At 42.4% G+C, this 14688-nt stretch overlaps 1 protein-coding gene across 1 annotated transcript in view; it reads right to left on the bottom strand.

Annotated features, from left to right (window-relative positions):
• The window catches only part of marchf5 (membrane-associated ring finger (C3HC4) 5), a 31152-nt gene that overhangs the window by 7039 nt on the left and 9425 nt on the right, over positions 1-14688 (bottom strand). The window contains exon 2 of the mRNA XM_072678300.1: positions 9919-10121. Within this exon, the coding sequence (XP_072534401.1) occupies positions 9919-10121 (203 nt within the window). The remainder of the gene's footprint in view (positions 1-9918; positions 10122-14688) is intronic.

The raw sequence follows: 14688 nt of genomic DNA, 5'->3' as shown, positions 1-14688 counted from the left end.
TGTGCTTCAAAGCTTTGAACTCAAACAATGAGGAAATACATGAAGCCAGCTTCCTTCTACATTCCAACACACACACACACAGCCCAAATGGAATGTAAAATGTCTGGTACCGACTTACAGTACTGAAAAGTGAAAGGTAAAGTTATGTCGTCGCTATGTACATGCAGCTCACGCATACACTGAAACACTGGTTCACAGAAGGGGGCAATATCTTAAACAGTGGAAATGACCAGAACCACACAGGACCACATGCCACCATCAGAAAGTTTTACGGACACTGCATACTCCTAAATCAGTCACCAAATCTCTTACAGAAGAAAGCCTATATCCTTCACCTTCCTCTTTCTCCTCCCTCAGCACCTTTCTGGCTCATGTTCCTGAGCGGCTCAGGAGGAAATCATGCAATATTTACCAGCAGGCAACCTGATTTCCTCTCTCTCAGGTCCGTCCACATGCTATTAATAACTTCTTCATAGGCCTCCGATGAACAAGGTGTCTGTACACACCTCTAGGCTACTCCACACAGACAAGAGAGACAACTTTGGCTGCAAGAAGTATTTCAGTGAGAATGTAGCTCATTGTTTTCGAAACTTGAAACTGAAACTTTAAAACTTTACCTAAAGGTATCTCCATCTAGTATATGCTAAAGAATGCCGAACGCCACAAAAATAACTTCATTTTACATAAATCAAATTCTCAAACAAACACATCTGTCCAAATGTTTGCGGACACCACTTCTAATGAATGCATTCAGCTACTCTGAGTCGCTCTACCCTGGTCAGTCAGTATGGGACCATGTCCATTATTAAGTTTTTTTGATCTCCCTGAAAAGATGGTCTACCATCATCAAAGTGAAATAGTTCTGGTGCTTACAAACACTCTTAATTTCCACTGGCCCAAATTGGCCACACTGGAATATACAACAGCATAAGATCCAGTAATGTTTCAAAGATTTACTTGTTCTCCTACTAACTATTGTCCTGATTACCAAAGCAGTTCAGATTTGGTAGTACTCTTTAAGGCCTTCATAAGGCACTGTAGCAGCTTTAGCAGCCACATTTAAGTGGCACTTGAACTCTGGGTCACATGTGGGCCACATGCAGCCGACAACATGAAATATTTGTACAGCGAAGGGGCCGAGCTGTGACTGCGTTCCGGCACCCAGATTCAGATGGAGTTGTCAAGAGTCATTCCAAGGCAGTATGTGGGCCAAATGAGAGTATTAAATGCGGGCCAGAACTGGGCCATGACTCGTCTTCTATCTGGGGAACATGGTTGATGACCACTGGGTGTATCTCATCTGTAATCTGCAGTTCTTTTCAACAGTTCTTTGGTTTCTGCACCACCTTCTCTCACCTGCAAGCCTTCTATGGTTCTTGCTTGATTTTTGGTTTCTAGTTCATCAAAAATATGTTCTCTTTACCAAGAGTATATTTCCAAAATGCAGCACAGTTTACTTACTGTTGGTTTGTGCTGTTTGTGAATTAAACACCAGTGTCTTCTGTACTGGAACTTGTATAGGTCAAGAAATTTGTGTGCATCAAGAGAGTATTATCTTCACAGACGTTTTCCTTGTGGTAACAGATGAAAAGGTTTAGGTAACTGTGTTTGGACTATCAGTTTCATTGTGTTAACAATTTAGTGTTAACAAAAACATCCCAATACTGTTTCTTTCCATCTTGATCCTGGAGTATTCAATTCAAATGTATCCATCAAACGCTTTTTACAATGGGTATTGTCACACAGCTGTTTTACAGAAATTATTGTCCAGTCATAAGCAAGCCCAGGGAAACAGTGGCAAGGAAAAACCTTGAGAGAAAACAAGATTTAAAAGGGGAACCCATCCTTCTCTGGTCACATGACAAAGCAAGAGCACAGCAAAAGCAATAAAGAAATGACTAACAAACATACAACAGTGAATAATGTGTGAACCATGTGAACCATGAACAGAGGAAAGAAGTAAGCCCATCTTTAGAGAACACAGAAGTAGTATTCAAATTACTCAAGAAAATCCCATGGTTCAGGTCAGCAGTCTGTCAGAATGAGAACTAAATCTATAACTGCTCTTAGGACATGTTTCCTCACACACAGCTGACCTCAGGAGGGGCTTGTTAATTAGTTCATTAGCTGCACCAGGTGTTTTGGGAGCATTGGAACTCCAGTACCACAATTCAAATGAGAATCAGTCCTAAAGGAAACAATGTACAAACTCTGATTGCATTGTTTTGTGCTGCTACCCCTAACCTAAAACCTTACACAGTAATGAAAACAGAAATCATACAGAAGCAATTTTATAATACAGTACTGCGTTACTGTTTTAGACACATGAGCAATTTTTTTAAACCCATTAAACTCTGCAATAAAATCCATTCATCTCTGCTTGTAAAAACTACAGATCACAGTAGAACAGATGTAAACATAAATACAGCAAAAAGTAACGAGAATTTCTCCTTTTGAGGCAAGTAGTTGAGAGCTTGTGAGCTAGTTTGAAGAACCAATTTTGGTTCCAGATTTCTCCTGAATGCCCCCAGCCAGAGCTTCAATTTGTTCAATTCCATCACCAGCTAACCTGAGTTGGAAGATGATTATAAATAATAACAGACCCGAAAGAGGAGAGCTTTGGAGATGTTGTAATGAAGACAGTGAAGGAATATACTTTACCAATATCACTCATATTTTATATATATATATATATATATATATATATATGAGAGAGAGAGATAGATAGAGAGAGCAGAAACATCTATTTCTGACATCATCAATGTCAGCTCTTTCTTCAGACAGCTATGCGAAAGCAGTCTAAGAATGACTTAAATGTAGTCTACCGAAGGCCAGTGCTAAATTCCTACCTAATGATCTTATGAAGATGGAGGCAGAGCAAGTTCAGACCTCTTTTCTCATTGTCTTTATAAAGCAGATTGCGTGGCACCATCACCATGGCACCGCAGGCTGGCAAAGAAAGGATCAAGCACACACACACACACACACACACACACACACACACACACACACACACTCACACTGATGAGTGCCTTCCTCTCAATACAGTTCATATTTTCCCCTTTTCCTCTTCTACTGTCTCATATCCCCCTCTTCTGAGCAGTCAACATGTTCTCCAGCTTCCAAAACACACACCCTTGTTCTCACATGGTCAAAATTCACATCACTGGCTCACTCCATATAAATAAGGCTTGCTTTTTCCGGCACTATTATTAGTCCTCCTTGCTATTTCCGACACCAGCCGCAGTGCAAATCAAGAATAAGAAGCCATTTATCACACTGAAGCGATTAATTATGAGTGTTTACCACAAGCGGTCAAATAAGCCAACCACTGCCATGAGGAGAAGGCACGTAGGATTTCGGTGCTGGAGCTATAACTGGAAAACTATGAACGCATGGGATTAAAATGTCACAACTGTTGGAGGAGCGTCTTACAAAATTCAAATCATCTCAGTCAAAGTTTCCTTGTAAATGCAATACTTTGTCTGTGCATGTTGTATTTTGAAGGAGCAAATAAACCTGGGGTTCCGACTCAAACAGGAATGGATGACAAACATCGACATGGCAAAAATACCCACTAGCTTGAAGAGTCTAGAATAAGGCCCGTTCCCCCCCCTCCCTATCAATTTGTTATGCTGATGTTCACAGGCAGAGGAAAATCACTCCACACATTTAATCTTCTAAGTACTCATGAGCTTTTCCCCCCTCATTCTCTGTGCAGGCACTTTACAGGGCCATGCTTTAAGCTCCACCTGCGTGTGCCAAGCCCATCGATTCCTTGCTGGAACATTCATCCATCCGACACTCTGATGACGGTGTCGCAATCTCTTCCGCTTTCTCCCTGCCTAAGCACTACAGCATGGCAGCGCTGGAAGGGTTGGAGGGAGTAGGTCATCCTTAATGGCTATTGAAAAAAAAAAAATGCTGAGGCATTTATTTCTGCCACTAGCCACAGATTCTTTAATTAAGATAATAAAAAAAAAAAGGGGTGCAAATCGAGTGCACACCACCCTGCCAATTCACAATCATGATGAGAAAAAAACTATGTTCCGGAGCTCTGCATCAGGGAAGGCAGCAGGCAAGGGACAAGGACTTTGCTGTTTCTCTGTAGTTTTAGGGCGTTTTCACACATGAACCCTGGTTTGTTTTCCCCCTTGGTGCAATTCGTCTGGACAGGTGTGAATACAGTAATCACACTCTGGTGCTGACCAAAACAACCGCACAAGACCTTTACGAAGAGGGGGTCTCGGGCCGGTCCCAAACGAAGTCTAAAGCTTTTTTTGATCAGACCTTAAATCAGACCCAACTACTAGGTGTATTCAACAGATCTGAGCTAAACGGCTCACTGGTATATTGCTAAGATCATCACTATAAACAAAAGCCACTGCTCTTGCCATTGCTCCATGTTAAATTGAGCAATTTAACATGGAATCAGAAACATGCAGCAGTAATCAGGAAGGATAAGGAATCATCTCGCCTCTGAAGAAAAACACTGTTAAATCATTAGAAACTGTTGCGACTCCTTGATGGTGACCGGTGACTAATGCTTCTCTTCAGTGAAGAATTGAAACGTCTGAAATACAGCACCACTTATGCGCTAATGCCTCTGTCCACACATGGTGAGCAGCAACCTCAAAACTGTTTTACCAATCATTACCAGAACTGGAACACTGTGGAACTTCAGCTGGGCACTGTCTCAGGCACTCAGATCTAAAATAGAAGTAGGTTAACAACAGGCAGGAATTTCATTCTTAAGACGCTAACTCTCTCACTCTCTCTCTCTCTCTCTGTGTGTGTGTATGTTTCTAAAACCGCTGTTAATCTTGTGACTGAAGCCAGCTCTAGAAGACCGCAATGAGCTCTTCTACTGCAGCACTCTTGCACAGTACCGACGCGGAGTCCTCCAGGGTGTGCACCAGCATCAAGCGATACAGTTCAATCTTTAGGAAGCAATCTGGAAAAACTTGATCCCTTCATCTTTGCAGGCCCCTGACTACAGTAACACACAATCCTGTAAAGAATAAACAAATAAAAATTCCAGGTACTGACAAATACATGAATATTACACTGCATATTCCAGTCCTTTCTGTCTTAGCATAGATAAGCTATATTAATGCATTGGGTATCCCACAAATGTAACAGTAATAACTGCTGACAGCACTAGGGCCTGTCCCTCTTTCTCGGAGCGTGCTCATGGGTAAGGGCAGCTCTGTCTGCTGATTGCATGGGTGCTGTCCAACGGCTGAATTATTTTTAGACTCACGTTTTAGGTGATTCATCACATCCAGGCTAGCAATAAACTAGATGAGCATTCACCTACTGTGGGCTGAATGACCTAAACACACCCATAACCCATCACTCCCACCCCACACACACACAAAATAAATAAATAAAAAACAGCAAAGACAACTAAAACACACGCACACCTACACTAACTCAGGGGGCCTGTAGTCCCATGTATAGTGAGCAAGCAGGAGAAGGAGGAGGAGATGTTTGCTGGGATAGAGCCTCCAGCATCTTCCTCTCAGTATGGGGTAATTATTCAGCAGTCTGTCTTCATGCACAATGCAAGTCAGACAGACAACTGCTTCAGGAATTCAGGGTAAAAGCACTAAATTACGAAAGAGAGCACGAAGCTGAATATAGTTTAGAGAGTAGGGGTAGGTGATGCATCAAGATGATGGTATATTGGTAAATTTGAGCACCCTGTAGGTATTGTCAGTATTCTAGATAATTTGATAACTGCACGAAGCACTTTAGTTAAGATCAGCATCTCCAAGTATGATTTCAGCTCAAATTACTCAAACACAGCCAAGTTTGTGCTAATAGAAATCTGTGTTGTTTCAAGTTAGATTTGTTTCATGACTAGATCTGATGGATTCGTTCAGTTAGCTAGGACCAACCCCCCCCCATATAATGCCCCCCCCCCCCCGGTGAAGGCTAGCATGTGCCAAGTCATGTGAAGCCAGTCTACCACAACTGCTGCTAATGCAACATCACCGGACAGCGGAACCCCTGTTTGGAGAAGAATGCCAAGCGCTACCTCTGTTACAACAGCTACCAGATGACAGTACTGACTAGTATTATGATTAGGGGGTGGAGGGAGGGCCAATTATGCTTTCTGGGACACCCTGTAGCAACTCCTGATAACAGAGCCAATGCATATTCAGCTCTTTTATGATGTACCGTTACTGTTTTGCTGGCCATCTCTACTTCTTTGGCAACCTCAAATTATGTATTATAAAAATGTAATGCGAGAGTTAGCATTTTTGCCAAAAAGTCACTTTTAATAGAGACGTTTAACATTTACATCCCTCCGTCATCTTTACAACTACAGCATGCTAAAGCAGAGCTGTACAATACCAAAGCTTTATGACAAAGACTTCATCATTTACAATAAGACACATGCTTCTTCTCCATGTCATCTTTTGTTAGCGGTGAAGAAGTATTTTCCTTTGTGTCCATCCTCTGGCAGCATCCATCTTGTACAGCTTCAAGAAGTCTCTTTCTTCAAATAACTCAAGTCCCAAATCAAATATTCATTGGCAGACACCCAGGCCAGGAGTAAGAGCTTGGAAAAGTGGAAAAGCTGGAAAAGCTCTTACAAAATGAGACTAAGGTGGCCCTCCCTTGCTCTCACTCGGTCTCCCTCTTCCCTTTCCCTTAGCTCCATCTTTTCTTTCTGAAGGTGAACGGAGAACACATGCAGTGCAATTTCACAGCTGGCCACAGTTGAGGAGGTGGAGTGACAAACAGCATTATCCAGAAATAAACCAATATTAGCCAGACAGACAGACAGACCAACAGACAGACAGGTTGACCGGAAAGAATGAGAAAGAATGAAAGACGGTCAGACAGGTAAGCTAAGCTAATTCAGTCCGATTCATTTTGCATAATCGATTTACATAAGGGGACTGTCTGGGGCATAACAGGACAAAAAAAGGAAGAGAGAGAAATCACACTGTGACTGACCAATAGACCCATCTAACACAGGGATTATTAAAATCAGAGATGACATTCAGAACACTCACTGCAGAATCAAATCCCCAGCATGGATTTGCAGAAACACTGAGAATGAGCACGCACATTCTTAGCTAAAGCTCTGTAGAGGATGTTCGTAACATACTACCCGATGAACATGTTAGAAAGAGAGTTGATGTAAAAAGATTCTACCAGATCCCACTGGAAAAATAAGAAAATGCAAACTAAAGCGGTCACAACTACTTGACTAAACCTAATTACTCAGTTTAAAAAGTATAATAATAATAATAATCTTAGAGTAAGAAACATTACATAAATAAAGTCTTTCTAAAGAATTGCCATACTTCCAGCGAGGTACTTTAGAACCTGTGAGAGGTTGAGAGTGGTTTGGATGGTTAGTAATCATTCAGTTTTATTGTTTGGTAGATTGCTCAATTAGTAAAACAGTCAGCAGTGACTTCACTAATGCAAATGTCAATACAATTAAGGCTGCAAAAAAACTGAATTTAGTTTGATGTAAAATGCTGCACTGAGGAGAAATAGTTTTGTTACAGTGGTGATAATCGAGGTTTGTGATATCTACTGTTATTTTGGATAAATTTCAGGCCAAGTTGTTACCTGAAAACAGGCATCACACTGTGTTTGTAACCATTTTTGCATCAAGAAGTGTAATTTACACCTTGACACAGCCCTCAAGGACATGCTTTACACCTGCGTTTCTGGACAAGTTGAGAGATACAGAGCAGTCCCTGAAAGTGAGAGCAGCAGCGGACTGACACGATAGAGTAATATTACAGTACTTTCCACAAACATGACTCGGGTTACGCAGCAATATGCAGTTCGTAAGCGCTGTCCTTCCCGCTTTAGCACTTAGACAGTGCAGTTGCCGGCATGCCAAGCCTGAGACAGTATTCTCCTCAGTCAAAGTCAGGGAGGCATCAACATGACTTTATTAAGCTTGTTTATTCTGAGGTAAACTGCTACATAATGTTGTCCGTTCTATAGTCTTTCTACTTCTTTTTATATTTTACTGTAGATTCTACCCTAAACCTCTGCTTACTACACAAATGCCTTCCCCTTAACATGCAAGAAATGTAACCAATGCAATCTAAAAGTCAGCAATCCAGTCATGATTAAGAGAGTGAGTGAGCAAAACTGCAGTGACAGAATGGGCACTCTGTGCATCGGTCACTGTGTGCTAGACTGATGGGGAGTTGAGTGCGGCAGATATAGCAGATCATGACTGGCAGCACACCGAGTGCTCTATAAATACCCCAATGCCCCGTTTACTGCCATCAGCACAGACAAGCTGTGCACCAAGTAACACCTAGGTCTATTGCTTATGAATCACTCTGACCACAGTTTGCCAGTAACCACGCACCACACAACAGTCCCGATGGATAATATTACTTAATCTGAAGCATTTCACTTTTTAAACCTCTCGTTTCTCCTTTAAAACTGCAAGCTGATGGAGCAGACACTGAGTGGGTGAGGGGTTGTATACACAAAGTGGGATTTTGAAAGTGCTGACAGGTTTATTGGATGTCTGACATGTAGCAGAGACCCTGTTGTGTCTGATAAAGACCTTGTTGTGTCAGCAAGACTCCACCAACACAAGAGATGAGTAAATACACTAAACCAGGAAGCTTCCTTTTGAACTCAGCTGTTCATCATTTCACCTACTTTTTACTCTGATGTAGTTTGGTTACATGAGCCATCTTAACTGAGGAATCAAAAAGGGATGCTGAATGAAAAAGGGAGGAGGAGAAGAAGGTTCTATGCGAATAAGAGACCACGTTGCATGGTTCCACTGATGGATTTGAAATCTGGCAGCTCTGTCAAGACAGCATAACACGAAAACAGAACCAACTACGAAAATTCACATCTATAACTAATCTTCGCATTCCTACGCAGCTTCATATTTAAAGTATTCCTCACGAGGGCCTGTAGCACACATGGACCTTAAAGCTATAAGTATAATTAAACTGCAACGTCCGTGCAGGAACGTAGGCCATGAACCATTGAGTTGAGTGGATTAGGACTGCATAACATGGTCAATATCTATTTTTTGAATACTTGATTGTGATGTGATTATTTAAGGTCAGTTTCCTGTAAAGCTAAGAACCCCTGAGCTGTAAAGGATAATGTCTTTGACTGAGCCCTTGATGTGTACATAAATGATAGCTTTTCAGTATCCAGGATTCTTAGCTGATTGCTAGCTTTCTGCAAATGTTCAAACCCTGTAATAATCGCTGGACAGCTCCCGTTCTCTAAAACATCCCTTTGCTTTTCTGAGATCTGCCCTTGCAATGTAATTCATGAGGGCAACTGTCGAAAGAGTTTAGTTGATAGGGACCTCCTCGGGACAATTGAGGATGGTTGTTGGAAGAGGCAGTGTCTAGGTTGTCTAGGTCAGCAGGGGGCACTCACTGTAGTCTGTTTGGGGGGGTTTAATGCCTCAGTGCAGTCATGGGCACACTATGCTGTAAAACAGGTGCGCCAATAAGGTGAGACTGAGGGCCAAACTCTCAAAGGCTGTTAAAAATAAAAATGCTAAATCCCCTGCGACAAAATTGTCGTATTTTCTCTCTGCCCTTTCCACAAGACTGCTGCTGCAAACTAATTATACACTGAGAGGGAGTCTCTTTTGTCCTGAAAAGCACTGGGCAACTTGGCTCACTGTAGACACGTTAAACCCTCAATCCAAAATCACTGTAACTTCGTAGGCTAGTCTTTAGCTTCTGTTTAGTACAAACCAAAAACTAATCTCACAGTGGCTGAGTCTATTCAGTCAGCTGGTGCAGAGTTTTGCTTTGCTTTAAGAGTACCAACTGATGGGTCTCTGTAAAGCATGTGTTTTATTCTACCATCCTGTTCTTTGGGTTTTGTGCTTTTGGCTGCTTGCTATGTAAAATTCTGCAGCTGTGTTAAGCGTACCGAGCTTGGGAAAGACGATGAGGTACTCTGCGTTGCACTGAGGACAGGCCACTCGAGCCGTGCTGTTGCCGCGCTGCTTCTCGTCCACCCATCGCTGAAGGCAGGCCTGATGCACCCACTTTGTGGAGCCACGGCACCGGCACGGTCGAACCCACTCAGCCGTACGGTCGTCCTCATCTGTAGCGAAACACACCCAGCAGCTCCTGAAAGACAGAAGGAGGAAGAGGACGATGAGCAAACATGACCGACTAGTAATTCTATCATTTCCAGTCAAAACAGAAATTAGGAGAAAACATTTTCAGGAGGAAACGTGGACACATATTACTTAAAATTCAGACTCCTAAGGTGTGGTAGGCCACTAAAATGGTCCCTATCAAACAAACATCACTTTGCCATCTTTGAGAGACATAAAAAAGTACACTTTCAGAAATTCCACTTTCACATTTTATCTAAGAGAGAAAAAAACAAACAAAAAAAAAACACTCCACAAGTGTGAGTCTGAAAGGACATGATCATGAAAGAAAAAAACAGGAAAAAAAACAAAACATACAAAAACAACACAAGATTTGAGAGCTTTGGAGGTGTGAAAAAATCTACCTGCCGATTTCTTTAAAAAAAATGAAGGCGTGATAAAGGTAAAGGGTGAACTCACTCTTTTTCTGGGGAATTTTCTGGTAAATATACACATTCTACTTTCCTCCCACCTGGTGCTGCAATAGGAATAAAATGTCCATACAAATGGCGGATATCAAATAAGTAATAGCCAGGCTCTCACTTTTGTTTTAAGGATATTTCTATGGACAATATAAATCAATTTAAAGACATACAGGTGCAACACATTCAATTCTGAGTGGTGCTGTTAAAGCTACAGCTGTCATACTATTAATCCATATTGTATTGATTTTTCAAATAATCTAGACAAGAGTAGCACCGTCTAGTCTGAGACGGCAGGGATGCAAAAGAAATCTTGCGTCTGGAGAGCAGCCAAGATGACGACACACTCTTAAAGAAGAACTGATGGGACTTGAGCCTAATCCCAGCAGCAGCCTCCAGCAGATGCATTTACAGAGCCATTCAGAGCAGAATTATCAATTACTTTTGGACTTTGATTTGGAATCCGACTCGAGATGGGTCTGCATCCTGTTTTTGATCATCTGAGTTTAACTACGAGTTCTCTTTAATGTGGGAGTGTGTCTGTGTCGCTGCCGGTCTCAGACCAATCTTGATAACTGTATTCTTTTCGGTGGATTGCCGTGGAAGCTTGCCGCTGCATTGTTCGTGCCCACTGGCACTGAAAAGGCATGTAAGGTAATATCTGCCGGTTTCGAAAAGTAGGTGGAGGGAGGAATGAGAGACAGCCAAGAGTGAAGGTCTGCTTAAGCAGCAAAGTCACTGCAAAAACAGAAAAAGGGGTCAAGTCAGGGCTTAGTCTCGCGAGAGGCGGGGCAACGGAAATCAGAGTCCCCGACAGATCTACCTGCTTTTAAGGAAACAGAGAGAGCGAGAGGTGGAGAAAGGCAGCGAGAGAAAAGGGAGTAATAGAAAGGAGAGCGAGCACAAGAGCGAGAGTGCGAGAGAGAATCAGCGCTGGAAAACAGCACAGCATTCTGGGTCAGTGACTAAGCACAAGTTAAACAAGATCATTAGCTCAGCCTCACAGACAAAAATCTGAGGTGAAAGGCTAAAAGAAAGGCAAGGGAAAGAAAGGGAAAAAAGCCCTCTAAACTGTTCAAAACAGATTTGATGATGACCACGTCCAATTGTCCAATAAGTGCAATTTCCTGCCTTCTGTCTGATCCAAGAATAGAGGTCAATACATCAAGCCAATGAACAACAAAATAATAATAATCCTGTCCAAAAGCACAGCTATTCAAAGTCCAGACTGGAACCGGACAAGGCACAGCATGCGAATGGTTACAGGATACCGGCAGGGTTAGACTAGGATGTTTGTTTTTGATAAAAGGCCGGAGCTCTGCACAGTCTGGTGAGTTTGGTGCTCAAACACACCTACCAAAGCTGGTAATTAACTGTTGAACTGAATCAGATGCGTTTGAGAAAGGAAATCCCCAAACAGAACCGGATCTGGACACCCTGGAGAACAGGGCCTGGATGAGCCAGTCTGACTAATGTCCTGTGGTGACACACGGATGGAGGTCTGCCAAATGCCACGATGCTTTGCTCTGGGAACCTCAGAAAGAACATCCTTCGCTACTTTCTGTTTTGCTTCTTCAGCTCTTCTCACATCTACCCATCTGCACACCATGAACGTGGGTGTGATGGATGAAACTGGGAGGTTCAGAAGACCTGGGTTTACTGAGTCTGAACAAAGGGTCAATTTTATGGCTTGACAAATTATAGACACTATAAAGGTTTTTGGCCTACATACCTTAATGCTCATATTTTAAAGATGCCATTTTCAGCCCTTCTGATAATCGTTTGAATTTTCGACACTCTGGTCAACAAGAACAAGAGCTCATGACTCATGGAATGACTGATGAGGCAGTTCAATAAACCAAAGTATAGAAACTAAATGAGCAATAGAGGAGCACATTCCATCCATTCTTTACGAGAAATGCATAACAAGCCTCTTTAACACCCTTCTTGACGCTGCAGTGTACGTGACTGCTATGGCTATGGTTTTCCACTAAGAGCAAAGCAGTCACTTTCCACAGTCCCCCTTTTTAGGCTGTGCTACGTAAGGCTGACTACAGCAACCGTGCACAGAAATTAGTCTGCTTACCACTAACTTCAGCAAACCCCCCATACTATTTTTTGTTGTATTTGCTCTTGTCCTTCCAAGCAGGCAAGAGACTGACTGAGTAATCAACATAATCTAACAGCCTAACACTTGCCTGGACCACTCTTACTAGACACAAGGACATAAACACTTGATAATGGCAAATGGAAAGTCAAGGGTAGACTAAAGGGAGGTACTTCTTTTTATATATATATACCACGTCAGCGTCACTGCAGTGCTAAGAATGACCCACCACCCAAATAATACCCGCTCATAACATTCTGACTGAGACTGTGTATTTATGTCATTTATATTTATGCCACACACATTACCATGTACCATGATATCTGAATTCCTGATTGTTCTGACCAGGCGCTAAATGGTCAGAAAAATACCCCATTTCAGTCCTTCATTTTCCTGTTGTGTGCTGGCGGCCTGATGATTTGTCACAGCTGTTTATTTTCATTCTGCCAGCGTGACATTTACATTCCTATTTCCTTAATTACACTGAACCTTGAGCATTTGGCATTTCACTGGCTGACTGAAACAATGATTAATCGTCATTCTGTACACAATCCCCACCTAAACAGAGAGTGTGGGAGAAGACTGCTCCATTCAAATGAATAGCTAGTCATGTGCTGATAATCAGCAACATATCGGCCGGATTCTGGGCTCCTTCTGGGCACTGATGTGTCCTACGTTCCTCCAATTAGGAGAAGTTAATGGAATATATTTTTGATGCATGAATTAATGATTACACGTAGCCAGAGCAGTTCACAAATGACAGCGTGACTGAGCATCAAAACTGAGAAATTAAGTAAGTGTGAAGGTCATAAGATGTCAAAAATTGATTTCAGCAGCAGCAAAACACCTGCACACTTGGCTTAGATCCATCTATAATAATCCAGCACTGTGTGAGTGTTTCAGGAAAAAAAAAAAAAAAAAAAAAAAAAAAAAAAAAGATACAGGCCGACTAACGGAACACTGATGGTGCACTGCACCTGCAGGAGGTAAAGCTATTCTTAAACACCATCAAAGACCATGTTATGCTCTCGTTTTAATGGTAATTCTTCAGAGTCCAGCCTGCTGCCTCACTGCATCCTCTACCCATACTGACCTGCGGTTTCGTCAGCCTGCTACTAGATGCTAGGGAACAGTCGGCTCAGCCCAATCGCATAATACTGCATTTATAATTAAAAGCTCTGGCTCGCTATAAATAATGCAAGCCAAATCTCTGGTCCTCTGTCAGCACTGTCCGCCCCAATGTGCACCGCTCCGGTGGGGGAGCAGGAGGACAGTTTCTGCTCTCCACCTCACTCGACCATTCTCTCAGGTGATTCTTTCCATCCTGTGGTCCTGCATAAAACATGTTGAGTGAGGCAGAGCCGCTCAAATGACTTAAGAAGAAGGAACCGCTCTCTTATCACAACGAAACCATTAACCTCCAGTACGGCCAGATCAAAAGGCCATGAGGTGACCACGTGGGACAAAATAAGATCAGCACGGTCATTTAACGCTGCTATTTTAATGATCTAGATTCTTCAAGAGCTTACTTGGGGAAGGTCAGACCATTTCCCAGAACACTACCTTCTTAAAAACACTCCTTTTTTATGTTTTTCAAAGAGAAATGATGTACCTCTAAACAAGCCTTTGTACAGTAGCTTATATATCCAGTGCCCTTGGTTCTGCATGTGAACACTCATCCTCACTGTAATGCATCATGTTTGACAGCAGAAGCTTTGTGCACATCACGGATGAAGTTGCAATACTGACAGACAGCTCTCCAAAAGCGACCGGTGGGCAAAGACAAACAAAAGGCCCAAATGGAAATAGATCGGCTGAAGACGAGCTGCATACCGAACGGGGGAAAGTGGACAGGCGTCTCCACAGGAGCAGAGCTGAGTGAGGAACAAAGAAAAGCTTCTCAACGTTCTGCGATCTTCTCTTACTCCTGTTCCCGTAACCCTGCCTCCCTCATGACAGGCTCTGATACAACAGCATGGAAATGCAATCCTCCCTAAGAAACCCAAGCC

The sequence above is a fragment of the Salminus brasiliensis genome, chromosome 4 (assembly GCF_030463535.1).
Source record: "Salminus brasiliensis chromosome 4, fSalBra1.hap2, whole genome shotgun sequence".
Lineage (NCBI taxonomy): Eukaryota > Metazoa > Chordata > Actinopteri > Characiformes > Bryconidae > Salminus > Salminus brasiliensis.
The sequence above is the reverse complement of the archived record's forward strand: the minus strand, read 5'-3'. Positions and strand labels throughout refer to the sequence as shown.